The 21940-nt window shown below is 49.6% G+C and overlaps 1 protein-coding gene across 1 annotated transcript in view; it reads left to right on the forward strand.

Annotated features, from left to right (window-relative positions):
- The first annotated feature begins 3104 nt into the window (after window positions 1-3104).
- The window catches only part of LTF (lactotransferrin), a 33370-nt gene continuing 14534 nt past the window's right edge, over window positions 3105-21940 (forward strand). Inside the window, exons 1-10 of the mRNA XM_086368387.1 lie at window positions 3105-3184; window positions 6939-7102; window positions 10080-10188; window positions 10484-10666; window positions 11283-11430; window positions 12374-12429; window positions 17785-17963; window positions 18391-18565; window positions 19126-19280; window positions 21240-21330. Of these exons, the coding sequence (XP_086224513.1) occupies window positions 3142-3184; window positions 6939-7102; window positions 10080-10188; window positions 10484-10666; window positions 11283-11430; window positions 12374-12429; window positions 17785-17963; window positions 18391-18565; window positions 19126-19280; window positions 21240-21330 (1303 nt within the window). The 5' untranslated portion in view covers window positions 3105-3141. The remainder of the gene's footprint in view (window positions 3185-6938; window positions 7103-10079; window positions 10189-10483; window positions 10667-11282; window positions 11431-12373; window positions 12430-17784; window positions 17964-18390; window positions 18566-19125; window positions 19281-21239; window positions 21331-21940) is intronic.

Genomic DNA, 21940 nt, shown 5'->3' on the forward strand with positions numbered 1-21940 from the left:
GATTGAGTGCAGGAGGAGAAGGGGACGACAGAGGATGAGTTGGTTGGATGGCATCACCGACTCGATGGATCTGGGTTTGGGTGGACTCCGGGAGTTGGTGATGGACAGGGAGGCCTGGTGTGCTGCGGTTCATGGAATTGCAAAGAGTCAGACACGACTGAGGGACTGAACTGAACTGTCCCTCCTCCTCATTCATTCACTCATCCATTCAACCAATGTTAATCATTAAGTGCCTGGCACACATATAGGGCTCATTGGCCAGAGGATTTGAGGATGACTCCAAGGCTCTTCATTTGTGGGAAGTAGTAGGAGGGATTCCCTCATAACTCAGTTGGTAAGTCATCTGCCTGCAATGCAGGAGACTCGGGTCCGATTTCTGGGTCAGGAAGATCCCCTGGAGAGGGAAATGGCAACCCACTCCAGTATTCTTGCCTGGAGAATCCCATGGACAGAGGAGCCTGACAGGCTGCAGTCCATGGGATCGCAAGAGTTGGACATGACTTAGTGACTAAACCACCACCACAGTAGGAGGTACGAGAGGAAATGTGGGGCTTGAGGGAGCAGAGGAGATCTATTTTTGATGCATTGACTGTAGTGCCTGCAGGACACGCAGCAAGGGGCAGATAGACACCTGACTTGGAGCTCAGGATGGAGGACATGACTTTGTGAATCCTCCTTCAATGTATTCCAGGTCGGAAAGCCTAGGGCAACTTTTGGTTGTCCGTTGAGGCCACTGAATCCATGTTCTCAAGCCTTTACCTGGCTATTTCCTCTACCTGAAGTTCTCTTGGTAGATAGGTAACCTTTCTTTCAGGTACCTAGATCAAATGCTCTTCTTCAAAGCCTTATGGGCTCCTGATGATGCAAACCGGTCAAATGGCCCTCCTTCGGCTCCCTCGCTCACTCTATTTATGCTGCCTTGCCTCTTCCGTGGCCTGTGCTCACCCCACCCTCGGTGTGCCATCAGCTCCTTGGGGCCAGGACGGGACCCTCTTCTCTGTGTCCCTCTTGGCACCCACCAGTTCTGGCTTGGATGGGTGAATGAATGAATGTTGATAACAGATCCATGGAACATTGTCTTCTGGGCAGCCCCACCTCCTTTGTCAGCTTCAGATGGTCTTGGGGGCTGTTCTGTTGGCCTGAGGCTGGGACATTCCTTGAAGACACAGCATGAAAACAGTCTGCTTACTCCAATCCTGCCTCCAGGGCAATCCCTCAGCTCAGCCTCTCAGTTGTGGCCCCAGGTTCTCTATGTTCCTGCCAACTCTGTATCAGACATGAGAGAATCTGCAGGCATCTTACCTCCTAACCCATCCTTTTTCTAATTTGCACTTGGAGATACAGACCTGGGCTGTGACATGTCTTAATTCTTTTATAATCACGGAAGGGCAAAGCCAAGTTGCTAATTTAGGTACAAAGATGCTTCAGCACTCCTGAGAATTAGTCAATTTTGTGTTACTTCATTATTTTTGTAATGGCTTATTGCAGTTATTGATGAAAGCAACTTTTAATGGTGCAACACTGTGTTTCCAAACCATGAGAGACCCTGGATCCGTCACCCCAAAAGCTGACTGGTGATTCTCCCACTGAACCTTGGATCCCACTCCTGTGCCCAGCAAGCAGGATCCCTAGTCAGACTCCACTCATGTGCCTTGGCAAGATCCACGCCCAGGATAGAGGGGCCCCACAGCCTCCTCGAGGGCCTCCAAGACTTGGGCTGGCTCTTCTTCGCCATGGTGCCAAGTGCCGCCCACTGCATATCCACCCCCAACAGGGCCACCTCCTGAGGTGTTGCCCCTCTGCTCCTGGAAACCCTTTGTGTACTCAGTAGTCTAAGCAAAGAATCAAGGCCAGCTTTTCAGGACAGACAGATTTCAGAATAACATACTGTCTAGACTAACCCACAGAGGGAATTTCTCTCACTGTTAGTACCTGACTTCTTCACTTAGTATCTCCTGGAGCTAAGTGCTCATCAGTACTTGCATGGTGGCCCTTTCTCTCTGGGCCCCCCAGTATGTTCCAGAGCACCATGCTCTATGTGACAGCCCCCCTCCTTTTTTTTAAACGTTTTGGCCACACCTCACAGCATATGGGATCTTAGTTCCCCCAAATGGGTCTGAACCTACACATGCTGCAGTGGAAGGGCCAGGGAAGTCCTCCCCCACCCCTTGGGGACACTTAGTTTGCTTGCAATCAGTGAACGATAAGCAGGGCTGCACTGGAGACCCCTGCGTGGGAGTTGTTGTGCTTCAAGGGAGTGTCCTTCAAGGATGCAGAGCAGAGTTCTAGCTTTAGAACTGAAAACCAGCCTCCTGAAACAGGGTCAGCCTGTGTACTGAGGACAAAATAGGACATTTATCAAAATGAGGTTCCTGTCTCCCACCTCATATTGCCACAAAACAACACAAGGGGTAGGGTATCCTTTTCATTGGCAAATGAGGGACCAGGAGACAGCCTTTGGGCACTTAGGCCTCTGGTTCTGTTTTCTGGGAGCTGTATTGCAGTCTCAGGAGGACCCCAGGGGCAGTCTGGGTCAGACTCTGGGCAGCCTCTGCCAGCTGGACCAGGCTGCCATGGACCCCGGGCCAGGCAGCGGGCCCTCTTTCAAAACTCCAGGCTGGCTGCTGCGTGCAGATGCAAGGGTCTCCGTCTGTCTTAACTGGTTCCCAAGCACTTTAGATACCTTCTCTATAGTCAAGCTGATCCGCAAAGATTCACCCTAGGACCCCTGCTCTGGATCCCGCTCTCTAGGAGGCACTGAGACCGGAGCGGGGACAAAACCCAGGGACTGCCACTCCCGAAGGGCTGCGGACAAGTGGGAAAGAAAGAGCATCCCCCAACTAGGCAGCGCTGGGGAACTTGAGAGGTGGGTGTGGGTTGGGTATCCTCTCCCCGAGCGCCAAGCCCCGCCCGGGCACCTTTCTCGCTCCCTCGGTCTCCACCCCCACTCTTCCCCCTTCCCCCCGGTTTTCCCCCTCTAGGAACTAGCAGACCTCGGGAGAGGGGAGGAGGGAGGCTGGGGCGCTTATAGGACCACAGGGCGGGGCAAACCTCGTGAGGTCACCGAGCACTGGATAAAGGGACGCAGAACGAGCGCAGGTGGCAGAGCCTTCGTTCCGGAGTCGCCCCAGGACCCCAGCCATGAAGCTCTTCGTCCCCGCCCTGCTGTCCCTTGGAGCCCTTGGTGAGTGCAGGTATGAGGGGGGGCGGGGGCATGCCCCTCCAGGTAGATGTCCCGGTCCCCACGCCCCGCTGTGGGAGCATCCAGTCCCCTCACCCCTCAGTGTAGGCGTCTGGGTCCTCGCTCCCCGCCGTGTGGGCCTCCTTGTCCCCGCAGCAGGCAATTTGACACGGGCACCTGCCGCAGAGGAGGCGCCGGGAGCGGAGCGGAGCGGATCCCGCCCACTCGCCTGGGGAGGAGCCCGGAGCTGGGTTCCGAGAAGCCGGCGGGGTCCGGTGCCCAGAGCTGCCGAGCTCCCCAAGGGTCTTTCCCGGTCCCTGTCGCTTCTGTCCTACCCATAGCACTGGTGACAGGAGTATACAGAGGGAGGCTGGGTGGTAATGAGATTCCGAGAGGGCGAGTGACTTGCCCAAGACACTCAGGAGACTGCAGATGGGGTTCCAGCTCCTGTAAGAACTGTGTAACTTGGGCAAGAGACAGTATTTCTGAACCTCAGCTTCACTGAAAAATGGCTCAACCCTTTTTCCACAGGGCTGTGAGGAGGCCGCTGGGCCGCCTGCCCTGGTAGACAGAGGCGCACACAAGCCCTCCCACTGCAAAGGGGCAGGGGTAGGGGGCACAGACCCTGCTGCTGGGCCCCTTCTGTCAGAGGGTGCGAGAGGAGTGCCTGGTGCCTGGTTTTTAATGTGCCTGGACTAGAAGGGGACTAAGCAGAAGGAACTAAACCACCGTTCCTTCTGACCGCACCCCCCACCCCCTCAAGTGTCTGAAATGATTCCTGGAGTGCTCAGAACACTCACCTGTGCTGGACATTAGTGATGTAAATGTGAGGGCCGGGCTTCCAGCAGCCGAGGGGAAGGTCCAGGACAGTGGCCTCAAGGGCTGGAGAGTGTCAGCGGTGAGACGGGGTGTGTGCAGGGCTCAAGTGAAAGCCCAGGTGTCACCCTCTGCAGCCTGTCCCGCCAGCAGCTCAGTGCAGCCTCCTTCTGTCCTCCGGCATCTACTCCGGGCTGGGAGCTTCCTGGATGAAAAGAGGTGTTTGGAGGATAACTGTGCGCTTTTGCTCCCTAACCTGTCCCTCTTTTCTGGTCCTCTTCTCCAGTTTCCCTCCCATGTTGCTATTCAGTCACTCAGTCATGTCTAACTCTCTGCAATCCCATGGACTGCAGCATGCCAGGCATCCCCTGTCCTTTGGTATCTCCCGGAGTTGGCCCAAACTCATGTCCATTGAGTCGGTGATGCCATCCAACCATCTCATCCTCCCCAGGGCTGTGGATTATTTCTCTCTTCTCTAAGGCAGGACTGGACCTGGCCAGGACCACCAGCTCACGACTACCCTTCCTTCTGCTCCCTGACCCGTGGCCTGCTGGGCCCATAGCACAGGGTCCGGGCCACCTAGGAGAGGCTGGAGGGGCAGGAAGCCTTGCTTTCTTAGAAGTGGTCATGGGCTGTGGTCTGGGATCTGGCTCAGAGTTGCATCACTGGGTTCCATTCTCACTTGCATCTTTGGTTGTCTTGACCCCCACTGAGGTTTGCAGTTTAAATCCTGCTGTCCATGGGATGGTGGCCAATGTCCCAAAGTATCACTGAATCCCTTGTCCTACTCAGTGGAAGGACTGGCCACTGGCCTAGGGGGTTCCTGCCCTGCTCCCCATGGGTGTCGTGGCAGGAAGAGGCTGGGTGGGCCGAGAAGAGTAACTCCACCCCAGCCCCTGCCTTTGAGAGACGGGCACTGTGTGTCCACACAGAAGGAATCTGAGCACGTGTCCTTTCAGGAGGGTGCCATCCAGGCCCAAGTGGGCAGCATGTGAGTGACTGAGACAGATCAGGGGCGGGGCTGGGGATACAGGGCCAGACCTAGATCTGCCTCGGGGAGCGTTTTGTCTTGAGAGAGACACACAGCTTCAGAGCTGGCTGGAGGGGAGGAACAGAGCGCTGCGTTCTGCACCCAGCGCTGGTGTTTGGGGGGCTGGGGTCGGTGCATCTCAGAAAACCTCTCAGTGGTGCTTTAGTTTCCTGGTTCACCCCTCCCAAGGGAGCACACAAGCTCGTTCCCCGGTTCCCTATTCCTGCCCCTGCTCATGCCTTCCCTCCAGCTTGACACACGGTCTTCGTTTTGCTCTCTCCCTTTACCTCCATCTTGTGACCTCCCCCAACTCCCGATTTCTGCTGTGTTCTCCCTCCTCGACGCTTTTCTGCCTGGTTTCCAGGTTTCAGCCCACCTGTCCCTGCTCTCCTGTGAGTCGCCGCTCCACGGCTTCTGAACGAGACCTTCTAGGACCAGCACGGGAGGCTTTCCATGACCTGCCCCCAAACCCTTTACCATCTCCATGGCACCCCGTCTCTAACCAGTCAGCTTACATAGGCAGGGTGCTTGGTGTCTGACTGCCTAGGTTCAAATCCTGGATCCAGACTTATTAGTTGTGAAGCCTTGGGCAAGCCATAAGTTAAAGCCACAGTTTTCTCACCTAGGAAATGTGGATATCAGCAAAACTCAATGAAAAGGGATTGGGTGGATTGAGGGAGAACAGAACACATGAAGGGCTGAGGAAAGACCTGGCACAGATTGGCCTTGCAACCTCTCTGTGCACGTGGCCCATTGCGCCCACTTCTTGGATTGCCTCCCCGCCCCAATTACTGGCTCAGGTCATGGGGACATCACACCTGGCTTGGCACTTGTTCTCTTCTAGGGCATTCATCATACTTGGTTGCATCCCTGGGGGCTTTTTGCCTCTTCCGATGAGACGGCTGCTGCCATCTGCTTGCACGCTCCTCTGCATATCACCCAGTGCCGTGTATACAGAGGGCATCCAGGAAACCCTGCTATATCCCAGTGGCTAAATTGGATAGTGCTGATTCTCACTTCAGGACAGATCCAGGAAGGCTTCCTAGGGTAGATTACACCCCTAGAAATTTCCCTGGGACGGTGGCAGAGAGCTGAATGCAGCCTCCTTCCCCACCAAATCACATCCAAAAGGGGAGTGGCTTTTGCAACCAAGAGGCTTTTTTTTTTTTTTTTTTTGGTAGCAGTTTTACTGATGTATATTTTACTTATCATAAAATTCACCTCATCAAAGTATACAATTCAGCGGTTTTTAGTAACTTTACCAAGTGATACAACCATCGTGGCAAATCAATTTAAGAACATTTCCATCCCTCCTTGAGAGTCCTCTTTTCGGTGCAGTGGTGAATGGTGTAACTCAGGCACACTGACCCATTTGGTACAACGCCTACGGCAGCTCAGCTCCCGACAAGGGGTGGGGTGTGTTTTCCTTCATTCCCTTGGCATCCTCTGGGGAGACGTCTGAAGCCTCAACAACCTAGAGGGACCTGGATTCCAGGCTGGACGTTGCCGCTGCTGAGCAGACTGTCACTCAGCCACCCTCGAGAGTCAGCTTCCGCACCAGAAAGACAGACGCAATACTTTCTCCCTGCCTACCTCCTAGGTTCCAGGGGATCAAAGCAGGTGGAAGAACCCCCTTAGCTGATGCAAGGGAGCATTGCTGGCTTTTTGTCGGGGTAGGAAGTATGTCAGTCAGAGGAGGGAAACGATTCCAGAGGCTCTGATCATGTCCGCAAACAGCCCTCTGGCCAGCATGGAGTGGTCATTAGGCTAGCGAAACACCTCCATCGGAGGAGAGTGGCCTGACTCAGCCACAGAATGGAGAGGGAAGGGGAGGGCCCCTGCTTGAGAGGGCAAGGCCGTCTCTTCTACGGACAGTGATAGAGCCCTCACTCTTTGGCCTCTTTCTCCCAGGACTGTGTCTGGCTGCCCCGAGGAAAAACGTTCGATGGTGTACCATCTCCCAACCCGAGTGGTTCAAATGCCGCCGATGGCAGTGGAGGATGAAGAAGCTGGGTGCTCCCTCTATCACCTGCGTGAGGAGGGCCTTTGCCTTGGAATGTATCCGGGCCATCGCGGTGAGTCCAGGCCGTAGGCTGGGTGGGACCAGACTGAAAGGGAAGGGATCCAAGTGCCATGGAAAATGTGCTCGCCCTGCCCACCTCTGCTCTTCTTCCCGAGCGCCTGTAAGTTGGGAGCTGTCCTCTCTCCTAGGACACAGCGCTATTTTGGAAGCAGACATTGCCATTCTAACATTTGAAAACCATCTGTAGGGAAACAGGCATCACCACACAAATTGAGAATAATGACGGTGCAACGATGGTGGCTCAGACGGTAAAGAATCCGCCTGCAATGCAGGACACCTGGGTTCGATCCCTGGGTTGGGAAGATCCCCTGGAGAAGGAAATGGCAATGCACTCCAGAATTCTTGCCTGGAGAATCCCATGGACAGAGGAGCCTGGTGGGCTACAGTCCATGTTGTTGCAAAGAGTCGGGCACGACTGAGTGACTAACCCACCACCACCACACAACGATGTCACAGGAGCAGTTGTATTGGGTGAATATGTAACACTGGCAAAAGTCAAGGTGACTCTAAAAGAAAATCTCCAGAGAGATTACCTCTGAACTTGCAGAGGAAACAGCCCAGCCCATCATAGTCAGCACATTACACGCTGGGGCACGGCCTGCCAGGCCACACTGGAAAGACACTTGTCTAAGACGTTAGCAGAGAGAGAAAGGAAAGGCAGTCATGACTTGTGGATAACTTCAGATTCCTTTTGTTTTTTTCAGATGTAAAATCTATTGCCATCATTTTTATTTATTTGTTTGACAAGTATGTTGTGTGTCTGCCATGTGGCATGGTAATGTGTATGTGATTTTAGCACAAAGTAGGTAATGTGTGTAAAGTTCCCATTAATATCTAGGGTTATTGGAACAGTTGCTGCTGCTGCTGCCAAGTCGCTTCAGTTGTGTCCGACTCTGTGCGACCGCATAGACGGCAGCCCACCAGGCTCCCCCGTCCCTTGGATTCTCCAGGCAAGAACACTGGAGTGGGTTGCCATTCCTTCTCCATATTGGAACAGTACTTAAGGGAAAAATCTAGTTTGAATAATGTTTTAGACTGTTATTTTACCACCAGCATTTCCTGATGGCTTAAAATGCAGATTCGTAGGCCCTATTCGAACTTGTTCCATATCTGTGAATAAGACGTCAAAATCTGCCTTTTTAATAAGAGCTCCCTTTGAAATCAGTACTACATACCACAGACTTCCCTGGTGATTCTGTGGTAAGGAATCCATCTACCAATGCAGAAGATGTGGATTCAATTGCTGGGTCAGGAAGATCCCCTGGAGAAGGAAATACTCAAGTATTCTTGCCTGGGAAATCCCACGGGCAGAGGAGCCTGGTGGGCTCCAGTCGATGGGGTCGGAAAGAGTTGGACACGACTGAGCGACTATACAGCAACAACTACATACCATACACCAAAATAGAGATAGACTAAATGCTTAAAAATGTGTATTATTGAAAACTAGAGAGGTAGATTCATTAGCAGAACTGTGGAGGGAAGAGAAGTCTCTTAGCTTTTAAAAAAGCAATGAACTAAATGACGAAGTAAAATGAATGATTAAAAATTTTAATTTATAGCCATTAAAAACACTTAAGCAAAACATTTGACAGCATTGTAAAGCAATTATCTTCCAATTAAAAAAATTTAGAAAGCACTGGAGTGAATACGCACCAGCTCTGACAAGTGACAGTATTCTATAAAGAACTAATTCAACTGATAAGAAATGTAAGATCACATAAGAAAAACAATATGGGGAGATGGAGGTAGTATTAATAAAAATACTATGAAATGTTCCCCGTAATAATCAAGAGACATACAAATCTAAGCAATTTGTTAGCCCTTGAATTTTCTAAGTGATAGCACTTAATAAAATGAAAGCCTCTCACACTGGTGGTTCTATAGTGAGACTGGTCCTCACGGTAGGTGGCATTTCAAATTGGAAAGGAATGGCCTGGAAAGCAGGATGGCAATGATAGCCAAGGCCTTGAAGACAAAATGCCCATTGTCCGGATGATCCTGCCCTCAGATGCTGATCCCAAGGCACCAGGTCATCAGAAGGGAAAAAATCTAACAGGACAAAGCTGTCCATGCAAGTGTAATTTTAACAGCAAAATGTTAGAAGGAGCCCAAGTGGTGAACATTGGAGGGAATGTTTCAAATTTAGCTTAATAAATTATGAAAGAGCCACATTATGATAAAATATCATGAAGTCAATACAATCAATAAAGCTGCTACAGGAGAAAATGTAGGCAGTTTTAGATGAATAAAGCAGTTCGGAAAATATTATTTCTACCAGGCTGCAAATATGAGAAATAAGTAAGCATAGGTGAAGTAATATGCCAAAGAGGATGAACATGGTTTATGATGATGATAACTTTAAGATATATTAATGGTTGAAATTTGTATTCAATAAAAACAATAACTTAAATATAGAGGAAAAACAGGGGGGAAGCATCTGGAACTTTTTGTTTTTACTGAACTTTTAATTTTGTATTGGAATATAGATGATTGACAATGTTGAGGTAGCTTCTGGGGAACAGCAAAGGGACTCAGCCATACATATACAGGTGTCCACTCTCCCCCAGAATGCTCCCACCCAGGCTGCTGTATAACATTGGGCAGACTTCCCTGTGCTGCACAGTAGGTCCTTGTTGGTTATCTGCTTAAGATACAGTAGTGTGTCCATGTCCATCCCCCAAATTTATAATATAAAAGACGGTAAAGGATGCCATCGCGGAGTGATCTGAGGCATGTCTTGTGAAAAAGTGGCCACCTGGTGACCTCAGGACTTACAGCAAAGGGGCTGGAGCTCATTACCCAGAGGGGCTCTGGGCTCATACCACCTCTCATGGCAACTGAGTGGGACGTGACTGGAAGCTGACCCTCTGGAAGATCCTTCCAGCCATGGAGCCTTCTGACATCCTGAGGTTCACTTGCCTGGCTTAGGGTAGGTTTTCTCCTGAAGCTGGTCTGGCCTGTGTTTTCAGGAGAAAAAGGCGGATGCTGTGACCCTGGATGGTGGCATGGTGTTTGAGGCGGGCCGGGACCCCTACAAACTGCGGCCAGTAGCAGCAGAGATCTATGGGACAAAAGAGTGTGAGTTCTCCCTGGGGACCCAGAAGTTGAGGTGGCCTGGACCTGGGCCCTGGGCTCTGTGGGGTCAGAGTGGACAAGGCACAGAGCTGAGGTCTCAGACAGTGTCACATGTCCAGGGAATGATGTCCCTGGGCTCTTTGGGCCGGTCGCCAACCCCCCGGGGGAGCAGAGGAGGCGCTGGGCTGCAGTGACCAGATGGAATTCCCCTCCCACTAGGGGCTCATTCAGGGAGGGCTGTTTCTCTCTCTCTCTGGTTCAGGCTAAGAGCTCTCTATTGTCTCTGCCTTTTCTGCAGCTCCCCAAACCCACTATTATGCTGTGGCCGTCGTGAAGAAGGGCAGCAACTTTCAGCTGGACCAGCTGCAAGGCCGGAAGTCCTGCCATACGGGCCTTGGCAGGTCCGCTGGGTGGATCATCCCTATGGGAATCCTTCGCCCGTACTTGAGCTGGACAGAGTCACTCGAGCCCCTCCAGGGAGGTAAGACACGTCGGGGTTCTGGTGATCCCAGGCTGGGGTCTCTACTCCGGTGTCACTTTCACAAGCCACTTCGGGGTGTCCCAGGTGAGCATGTGGGGTGAATCCAAGGCAGGGGTCAGGTTAACTACTGTGAAGCCTGTGGGGATGGGGTCTTCTGTATCAGCAGCCCTGGGAGTTGGTAGCTGAGTCTGCTGCTGCTGCTAAGTCGCTTCAGTCATGTCCGACTCTGTGCGACCCCATAGATGGCTTCCTACCAGGCTCTTCTGTCCCTGGGATTCTCCAGGCAAGAACGCTGGAGTGGGTTGCCATTTCCTTCTCCAATGCATGAAAGTGAAAAGTGAAAGTGAAGTCGCTCAGTCACATCCGACTCTTAGCCACCCCATGGACTGCAGCCTACCAGGCTCCTCCATTCATGGGATTTTCCAGGCAAGAGTACTGGAGTGGGGTGCCGTTGCCTTCTCCAGGTAGCTGAGTCTAGTTTCAGCCACTGTACATCTTCTGAGCTCCTGGCTTTGCAAAGGCTATCAGGTGGGGGTGGAGGGGAGGGAACACTGGGGGTGCCACTGGCTGTGGTCTGGTGAGCTCACACCCTGGTTTATTTCTCTCTGTTCAACAGCTGTGGCTAAATTCTTCTCTGCCAGCTGTGTTCCCTGCATTGATAGACAAGCATACCCCAATCTGTGTCAACTGTGCAAGGGGGAGGGGGAGAACCAGTGTGCCTGCTCCTCCCGGGAACCATACTTCGGTTATTCTGGTGCCTTCAAGTAAGTGAGACTGTCCTCTTCTCCCCAGCGGCCCACGTGTCCTTGGGCTAGGAGGCCCTTGCTCTGGGCCCAAATAGAGCTCAGTGAGCTAGTGGGGACCATGGAGGAGGTCCAGTTCTCCTGTGCAGAGAAACTGAGTCTGAAAAAGGTGCGGGCTCTGTCCAGTGCACGATCTCCTCCAGTCCCCTAGCCCCCCGCAGGGCCCCCTCACCTCTGCACCAGCCCAGCAAACAGTTACCTCGTCAGTGTCCCCTCATGTCTCCCCAGAGATCCCTGAATCTGGCTTTGTCCCTCTGCGGTCCTGGGCTCCTCCTGCTGACAGGTGTCCCCTCCCTAACTACCGAGGGACTGAAGGAGTCTTGTCATGAGCAGACCGGCCCCAGACCCCTGGCCAGGCAGCCGGACAGCCTGGTCCCTCTCCCTGGGAGGTAGTGATCTCTGCCTCACTGGGGAGCTCTCTCCTTCGCCCCAGCCTCGCACTGAAGCTGATGTTTCTCCTTTTACCCCATCTGCCTCTCGGACTCAGGCATTTTGTGTGTGGGGGGGAGGCCTCCCCGATTCTCTGCTGCTCAGGGCACGTTTACCGCTTAGCCCTGGGAGGGGAAAAAACCACGTGGCCGCATGTACTGCTTTTACCCTCTGGTGCAGAGGCTTGGAAACTCTTTTACAGAGAAAGACAAAGTTTTGCCCTCTCAATCAACCCTTAAAGGGGAAAGTGGGGGGTCTCTAGCCAGCATCCTCTGGTTCCTTCTTCCTCAGAATCCATCTTCAGGTGGCTTCTGATGCCTTCCCAGTGGGGGCCCCAGAGCCTCAGAGACCTGTCCTCTGCAGGTCAGGAGCCCACAGAAGACAAGCCCCAGGGCCCCTTTCCACAGGCAGGCTCGAGGAACAAGCCGGGCTGGCTGCTCTGTGCTGACCCTTCTGGTGCTTTCTCATCCCACAGGTGTCTGCAGGACGGGGCTGGAGACGTGGCTTTTGTTAAAGAGACGACAGTGTTTGGTAAGGGGAGGAGAGAAGCCACGGGTACTGCCTCCTTTGCTTTGCTTTCCTTTCATTTCATTGTAAATCCAAGTAGTGAGCTAATTTGACTCCTCACTTCCTGGCACACGATTATCAAAGCTCTCTGTAGAGCACAGCTCTTATTTTTATGTGACTTTATATTTTAAGCAATCAGTTTTCTTTGAAACTCCCGTGCCCGCTATCTTTCTCTTCTGCATCAAAGACGCCCACGTCAAGGTATCTGACACATGTCCTCCGAGACAGATGTAGTCTTGCAAAGTGTATGGGGCTGATCTGTGTTTCTGGATTCTAAGCTCACAGAAGTTTTATTGATCGTTATTGATGATGACGTGATCAAGGTTTCCCGCTCAGCATTCTGTTTTAGAGATTTACGTGTTGTTGTGCTGTACTTGTCTGGTTCAGTGGTTCTAACACTGAGACGTGCTCTGTGGAGAGCACACAACACATTTATTATCCACGGTCGTAAAGCGGTAGATACGTCAGTGTTGGTTTATCTTGCATTTCTCTGGCATCTGGTGAGTTTGATCATCTCAGTATATTTGCTGGTAGTTTGGGCTTCCCTTTCTTCCTTTTTCACCTTTGACTATCTTTCTATTGATTTTCATGCCTGTTTCTTCATGATTTTGATTCAAGCTGAGGCATTCCTCCTCTCTAGGTAACCTGCCATGGTTGGTTCTAGACTTTAGGAAAATCTCTTCTCAGTAAAAAAAAAAAAAAAAAAAAAAAATCTGTCAGTAACAGGTTTCTTGAACAGAAGTTTTTGATATTGATAAAGTCAAATTGGTCACTTTTGCCCTGCTGGCATATGTTTTGGGGTCTTTTATTTATTTATTTTTTAATCCAATAGCATTGACTTTTATTCATTCATGTTAAGTCACCTGAAATGGTATCTGTTGCATTTAAATGCTCATTAATGTAAATGGCTGAACAAATCCATTTTAATGGATATTCAATCCATTAAAAAAACTCAGTATCCCACATAAAGTCACTTCAACATAGCCTCATGACAACTCCCACACCAAAACAGTACTTTATTTTGTAAATTTTGACCCATTATTACTCCCATGTTATGGTCTTTTCAGCTGTCAAGCAAACAAGGTGAAGAAAAAATTTAGTTAGATGGGGGTTGCACCTGGAAAATAAATTTCTTAAACTCCATATACATGTTTCAAATCTGCTGGGTCCCAAGTCCATCTATGAACTCCCAGGCTGCCAGTATCATATGCAGCATACTAAAGCTACGCTATCTGAATAGCTTATTAATTCTGCATATATCAGGTCAACCGATGTGTCAACCTGTAACAGACTGCGCACTTTTAACTGAACATGGCAAAATATTCACTCTCTTGAACTTTACATCATCTTTGATATCAAACAATGAGGCAAATCCCAACAGTATATACAAAAAACAACTTTGCGTTTACAAAAGATTGTTTCCCATACTGATTAATCCAGGCAGCTAACTCATTGGTTTATGCAACTTTATTGAAGAAAAATAAATCAATTACTAGCAGAGCTATTAGTTGATCACTCATCCATGATGTTATTTTCCATCCAAATCATAAAGATTTTCTACAATACAATTTATAGACTCCCCTCCCTAACACATCCTTGTCTGTTCATATGTACCCTACCTAGGAAATTAGGTAGGGATTCCACTTCAGCATTCTCTCCCTTTATAGTGAGACCATTTTCCTTACAATACTGACTGTACAAAATTCTACCTTTTTCCTACTGCTGTGTGGAGCCGTTTATACATAAAACTTGTTTATAATCATGGATTCTGAGCTATTTTGTATCACTCAGTTCAGTTCAGTTCAGTCGCTCAGTCGTGTCCGACTCTTTGCGACCCCATGAACCACAGCACGCCAGGCCTCCCTGCCCAAACTCATGTCCATTGAGTTGGCGACGCGATCCAGCCATCTCATCCTCTGTTGTCCCCTTCTCCTCCTGCCCCTAATCCCTCCCAGTATCAGGGTCTTTTCCAATGAGTCAACTCTTCGCATGAAGTGGCCAAAGTATTGGAGTTTCAGCTTCAGCATCAGTCCTTCCAATGAACACCCAGGACTAATCTCCTTTAGGATGGACTGGTTGGATCTTCTTGTGGTCCAAGGGACTCTCACGAGTCTTCTCTAACACTGCAGTTCAAAAGCATCAATTCTTTGGCGCTCAGCTTTCTTAACAGTCCAACTCTCACATCCATACATGACCACTGGAAAAACCGTAGCCTTGACTAGATGGACCTTTGTTGGCAAAATAACGTCTCTGCTTTTTATTATGCTATCTAGGTTGGTCATAACTTTCCTTCCAAGGAGTAAGCGTCTTTTAATTTCATGGCTGCAGTCACCATCTGCAGTGATTTTGGAGCCCAGAAAAATAAAGTCTGACACTGTTTCCACTGTTTCCCCATCTATTTCCCATGAAGTGATGGGACCAGATGCCATGATCTTCGTTTTCTGAATGTTGAGCTTTAAGCCACCTTTTTCACTCTCCACTTTCACTTTCATCAAGAGGCTTTTGAGTTCCTCTTCACTTTCTGCCATAAGGGTGGTGTCATCTGCATATCTGAGGTTATTGATATTTCTCCCAGCAATCTTGATTCCAGCTTGTGTCTCTTCCAGCCCAGCATTTCTCATGATGTATTCTGAATATAAGTTAAATAAACAGGGTGACAATATACAGCCTTGACGTACTCCTTTTCCTATTTGGAATCAGTCTGTTCTTCCATGTCCAGTTCTAACTGTTGCTTCCTGACCTGCATACAGATTTTTCAAGAGGCAGGTCAAGTGGTCTGATATTCCCATCTCTTTCAGAATTTTCCAGTTTATTGTGATCCACACAAAGGCTTTGGCATAGTTAATAAAGCAGAAATAGATGTTTTTCTGGAATTCTCTTGCTTTTTGATGATCCATTGGATGTTGACAATTTGATCTCTGGTTCCCCTGCCTTTTCTAAAACCAGCTTGGGAAGTTCACGGTTCACGTATTGCTGAAGGCTGGCTTGGAGAATTTTGAACATTACTTTACTAGCGTGTGAGATGAGTGCAATTGTGCGGTAGTTTGAGCATTCTTTGGCATTGCCTTTCTTTGGGATTGGAATGAAAACTGACCTTTTCCAGTCCTGTGGCCACTGCTGAGTTTTCCAAATTTGCTGGCATATTGAGTGCAGCACTTTCACAGCATCATCTTTCAGGATTTGGAATAGCTCAACTGGAATTCCATCACCTGCACTAGCTTTGCTCGTAGTGATGCTCCTAAGGCCCACTGGACTTCACACTCCTTTGTATCACTGGTCTATTTGTATTTTTCTGCTTTTATTCCTCTGGTTTGTAGTGATTCTTAATAGCTTATGGAGGTGGAAGTGGGAGGGAGAGAAAGAAAGAGAACCATCCCCAAACAGTTTGCTATTTATTTTCTAAGTAAGATTTTCGAATTATTTTCTTGATTGTTTAAAACATCATACTTTAAGTAGAATTGTATTGAATTTAAATTGATCCATGAAAAACTGATTTATTTATGTCAAATTTTCTATTCCCTAAATCATAATAAATCTCTCCCTTTTGATCCCATCTCTTTTTAGGTTTTTTAATAGAATTTATAGAACTTAACCTTTTTCTCTTAGTCTCCTGCATTGTTTGTTATTGTCTTACTTTGGCTGTGCAGAAAGGCTCATGGGATCTCAGTTACCTAACTAGGGATTGAACCCAGGCCACCACAGTGAAAGCAATGAATCCTAACTACTAGACCATCAGGGAGCTCTCTCCTGAATTTTTTTTTTTTTTTCCTGCATTGTTTAATGAAACTAATTGCAGTCACTCAGTCGTGTCTGACTCTTTGTGACCCTATAGACTGTAGGCCGCCGGGCTCCTCTGTCTATGGGATCTCCAGACAAGAATACTGGAGTGGGTTGCCATTTCCTACTCCTGTGGATCTTCCTGACTCAGGGATTGAACCCAGGTCTCCTGCATCTCCTGCATTGGCAGGCGCATTCTTTACCACTGAGCCACCCGAGAAGTCAATGAGGCCAATTACCTGCTATTTAATGATTTTACTTGCTATTATAGTATATTATATTCTGTATTAGTTTCTGCTCTGTTGTTGCTAATGCGGGTAACACTTGATTTTTGTAGTGTTGCCTAGCTGGACTTTCTTGTTAGTTCTATTAGTTTTTTCTTGGTTTCACTGGCTTTTCTATGTAGGTGATTACATCATTTTTCAATGATTAAAATTTGTCTTTTTCCCTCCAGTGTTTATATCTCTCACTTCTTTAGTAAATTGTGAAATACAGGTCGTCTGGTATTGTGTTGGCAATGTGACAACTGACATCTTTGCCTTGGTCCTGATTTTGAAGTGACTTTAAATTTTCTTCTTTTAGTATGATTTTGCTGTAGATATTTTGATAACTAGCATTTATCAAGTGTAATACCTTTGCCAAGTTCTATATATTACTGGTTTTCCAAAACTGAAAAAAAAAAGCACAAATAAATGTTGAACATATAAGTGCTTTTCTCTGTAGCTATTAAGATGATCTCATTGTTTTCCTTTAATCCATTCTTGTCATGAATGTCTTTAGCTTCTTTGGCATTCAGTCATTCTTTTGCGAATGGAATAAACTGATAAATGTAAGAGTCTGACCTATTAGTTTAAACATGTTCTGTTATATTGAGTTAGCTAATTATTTTAGATTTTTATGTTCATAAGTAAAATAGGTCTGTAATTATTCCCTCCTGTACTTCTTTCTCTGATTTTGAGATCCAAATTATACTAAGCTCATAAAACAACTTGGGTCAGTTTCCATTACTTAATGTATTCTGATGCAATTTACATGTGATATAGATCAATAGTTCCAAATCGGGATGGACTCACTCATACTGTCTTTCCCCCTTTTTTGGATACACCCAAGTGTTGAGAAACGATTCAACTGCATTTTTTGCTTTAAAATTTTTACCATTTTTATTCTTTGTAGAGATGTGGGTTAAGGCAGCAGTCTCTGGGTTGTTTCCATCCTGCGTCCCTTTGTAGGTGGGGTTGTCATGCAAACAGACAGGTCTGGTTCAGCCTCCTTGGCTTGCCAGGCAAGAGGTGCAACAATCCCAGAGCCTGTATGATCCAATCAGAGGAACATGGGCTTGCCCTTAAGGCTTCCTGGGCACTGTCTTTACTTTTCTGCATGTTCTGGAGCAATCCACTGCCCTTCTGACCCCCAGTTTTGTCAACTGTACAAGATGTCTCCTCCAGCTCAAATTCTATGGGGAGAGGAGGGCCATGGCTCATGGCTACTGACTGGGGTCTGCTCATCTGGACCCTCCTCTCCTCCACCTCTCCCTTCCCCCAGAGAACTTGCCAGAGAAGGCTGACAGGGACCAGTATGAGCTTCTCTGCCTGAACAACAGTCGGGCGCCAGTGGATGCGTTCAAGGAGTGCCACCTGGCCCAGGTCCCTTCTCATGCTGTCGTGGCCCGAAGTGTGGATGGCAAGGAAGACTTGATCTGGAAGCTTCTCAGCAAGGCGCAGGTACCCCACCCTCAGTACCCCCACCCGCTTGGGTCTGGTGGTGGGGAGGTTTCCTTCCTTCCTTCCCTAACTTCCTGCCACTCTGGAATATTCAGTGGCCTGCCTGTCTAGGCTGTACTCCATACAGCTGAAACAATGACGCCTCCTCTAGCATGACCCACTGGCGGTGTCTCCCGGGCTGGAACAGAAGTAGGTGGAGGATGATGCAATATTGTCAAGACTCTAAGGTGCTCAGACCCCAGCAACTTCATAAAGACAAAGCCATGACTGAGCTATGTCTCAGGGAGGCCGTGAGATCCTCTACAGGAGGAGGTCAACCCAGGTTCCTGCTCTCAGAATCATCCCGGAGTTGCAGATACTCTGTTTCAACCTGGTGTTTCGGTTTCCTGTCTACCACTGACCTCATAATTCTCTTTCCCTTAATTAGGAGAAATTTGGAAAAAACAAGTCTCGGAGCTTCCAGCTCTTTGGCTCTCCACCCGGCCAGAGGGACCTGCTGTTCAAAGACTCTGCTCTTGGGTTTTTGAGGATCCCCTCGAAGGTAGATTCGGCGCTGTACCTGGGCTCCCGCTACTTGACCACCTTGAAGAACCTCAGGGAAAGTGAGTGAGGGCCAGGCCCGCCCTAAGGGCACTGTGCAGTGAGCCTTGGCTGAGGCCGTCGGGGAGCACCTCCCCACCCTCCACCCCCGCCCGCTACGGGCAGCTTGACCCTGCTCTGCAGTCGTCCCTTGGTCACTTTCCAGCCCCTGGAGGTCTTCACCGTGGTAGGTGGGACGCGAATGTGAGCGTCTTCTGTGGACCAGATCGGGTGACTGGTGTCTCCAAAGGAGCACGTCGCCTGCTGATAATGCTGCGCAGGACCCCGTGTGCGGCGGGTCGCCTGCTGATAACACTGCGCAGGACCCCGTGTGCGGCGGGATGCCCAGCCCTGGTAGAGCAGTCAGTTTGCCTCTGGGGAAGTGAGAGGTACGAAGACACCCCGAGAGAGCCAGGGCCCTTCTGGGATGAATCCAGAGCCCTGGGCCCTGAACTTGGCCACGATACCACCCTGGGCCAGCTCAGCTGTGGCTCTTCCTCTGCTGGAGGCTTCAGGCGGACTCCGGGTGAACGGGGAGGCTGCACTGTTGTTACAGCCTGTTGACCGCTGTGTCCCCGGGCAGCTGCGGAGGAGGTGAAGGCGCGGTACACCAGGGTCGTGTGGTGTGCCGTGGGACCCGAGGAGCAGAAGAAGTGCCAGCAGTGGAGCCAGCAGAGCGGCCAGAACGTGACCTGTGCCACGGCGTCCACCACCGACGACTGCATCGTCCTGGTGCTGGTAGGGGGCCTGCTGCCGGCCTGCAAGCCGTGCGGGTGGGGGGCACAGGTCACCGCATCTGGTTGGAGGGGAGCAGGGGCTCAGCGGTGCTCCGCCCCCAGGGGGGCAGGGGCTGCTCGTGCTGCCTGCCCAGAGTGGGGACAGACAGAGCTTTCTGTCCTCCAGAGTGTCTGCTGTGGACTTCCCACTCTTCTGATCTTAAGAACAACTCACAATGAATGCAGGTAATCTGGAAAATTTAGAAAGATGTGATGTAAAACCAAACAGCAATGGAGCCTCACACGGGGCTACCACAGTTGAGTGCGTATTAGTCACTCAGTCATGTCTGACTCCTTGTGGCCCCATGGACTGTAGCCCTCCTCTGCCCATGGAATTCTCCAGGCAAGAATACCGGAGTGGGTTGCCATGCCCTTCTCCAGGGGATCTTCCCGAACCAGGGCTTGAATCCGAGTCTCCCACATTGCAGACAGATTGTTTACCATCTGAGCCAGCAGGAAAGCACCTAGCACATAGTTAAGAGTTTCACTAATTCCTCACCCAAGGACTCATCAATTCATCTCAGTTTAGCCTCAGAACAGTGGTAGATTGTTCCACTTATGTTGTTTTGAGTCCTTTTCACTTAACAGTATATCTTGGCTATTTTCCCATGTGACATATGCTTTGAAAACACTTTAAAAAATTATTTCAGTGACTGTTCTTGCCTGGAGAATCCCAGGGACAGGGGAGCCTGGTGGGCTGCCGTCTATGGGGTTGCACAGAGTCGAACATGACTGAAGTGACTTAGTAGCCAGTACTCTTGCCTGGAAAATTCCATGGATGGAGGAGCCTGGTGGGCTGCAGTCCATGGGGTCGCTAAGAGTCGGACATGACTGAGCGACTTCACTTTCACTTTTCACTTTCCTGCATCGGAGAAGGAAATGGCAACCCACTCCACTATTCTTGCCTGGAGAATCCCAGGGGCAGCAGAGCCTGGTGGGCTGCCGTCTATGGGGTCGCACAGAGTTGGACACGACTGAAATGACTTAGCAGCAGTAGCAGTAGTGAAGAGTGCAGGAAGGCCTGTAGGGGGCCTTGGTTTGATCACTGTTTGGGGAAGATCCCATGTGCTGCATGGTGGGGCCAAAAAAAAAAAAATATTTCAGAATATCTTGTATATGGATGTGGTACAATTTAGTCATGACCCTATTCTTCTTTGTCCCCTTATTTTGATGTTATCAATAACCCTGTGCTGTGCAGCCTTGAATAGAAATCTTCATCCACATCTCTAATTACCTTCAATACAGTTGTAAAAAAGTTTTCAGTCAAAGAGGGAGTTTCACAGTCTTGCTGAATCCATGTTCCAGTGCTGGAGTGAGGGCTTGCTCATTCTGATGGTGAGCGAATTTAATTGGTTCTGTTCACTTGCTGAATACTTTGAGTGTAGTGCTAATGAGTGGAGACCAGACAAGACCAACCATTCCCACCTGTGTCCTCAGTGAGGGAGGCTGGTGCAGGAGTACATCCCAACAGTGCTCCAAGTACAGAAGGAGTTTTTGTTCCGAGTCCGGGGGTAAAGAATCCACCTGCCAATGCAGGAGACGTGGGTTCGATCCCTGGGTCAAGAAGATCCCCTTGGAGGAGGAAATGGCAACCCCCTCCAGTATCCTTGCCTGGAGATCCCATACACAGAGGAGCCTGTGGGCTACAGTCCATGGGGTCGCAAAGAGTCATTCACGTCTTAGTGACTCCACAGCAGCCACGACCGGGCCGCCTGTTCCCGGTCTTTGCAGTGGACGTGACGGCGTGAAAGGCGTGCACAACCGGTACAGAAGTAATGGTGCACGTGGCGTTGCCTCGGGCTGTTCACATCAATCCTGCTGCTTCACTGGGCACCTGACGTCCGTTCTCTTAGAGCTGTAAAGACAGGCAGGGTGGGAAATAGCCTCACCGTGGTGCTGAAGATATGCTTTGTCTTGGCAGAAAGGGGAAGCAGATGCCCTGAACTTGGATGGAGGATATATCTACACTGCGGGCAAGTGTGGCCTGGTGCCTGTCCTGGCAGAGAACCGGAGTAAGTGGAGAAGAGTACCCCCTGGCTTATTCCCTCTGGGCTTCGAGGGTGGGGTGGAGAGCAGTAACCCCACTCGGTGGGTCATGCGGAGACATTAAAATGGACAGATAGGTTCAAACAGGAGAATCAGGAGAAAGAATAGATGAAAGTGGCTGTGTGTCTCACCACATGGCCTAGTGTGGTGAGAACTGACAGATGCTCCTCTGTCAGACTGATTTCCTCTTTTTGATTTTTGAAAAGATTTTAGTAAGTTATAATATACATACTGAAAAGTGCACCTAAGTGTACAACTCAAGAACATTTCACACACTGGTGCATCTCCAAGCTCTAGTGCCCACAGCGAGATACAGCAGGTTCCACAAGTCCTCTTGCGTCCACCAGCCCTCTTACCCCAGCAAGGGTAACGACTCCTGACGTCAAATGGCACAAATCGGCTCTGCCCGTCTTTGAGCTTGATGTAAAAGGAGTTGCACAGCAGGTACCTTTTAAAAAGTCTTTTGCTCAGCATTATATCTCGTTTTGCAGTATTCTGTTGTGACTCCGCTGCAGTTACTTATTTATTCTACTGTGGGGAAGCATTTGGGTAATTTCCAATGGTTGGCTGCCGTGG

This window comes from Bos grunniens, chromosome 22 (genome assembly GCF_055505025.1).
Source record: "Bos grunniens cultivar Pamir isolate PY7600 chromosome 22, Bosgru_T2T1.0, whole genome shotgun sequence".
Lineage (NCBI taxonomy): Eukaryota > Metazoa > Chordata > Mammalia > Artiodactyla > Bovidae > Bos > Bos grunniens.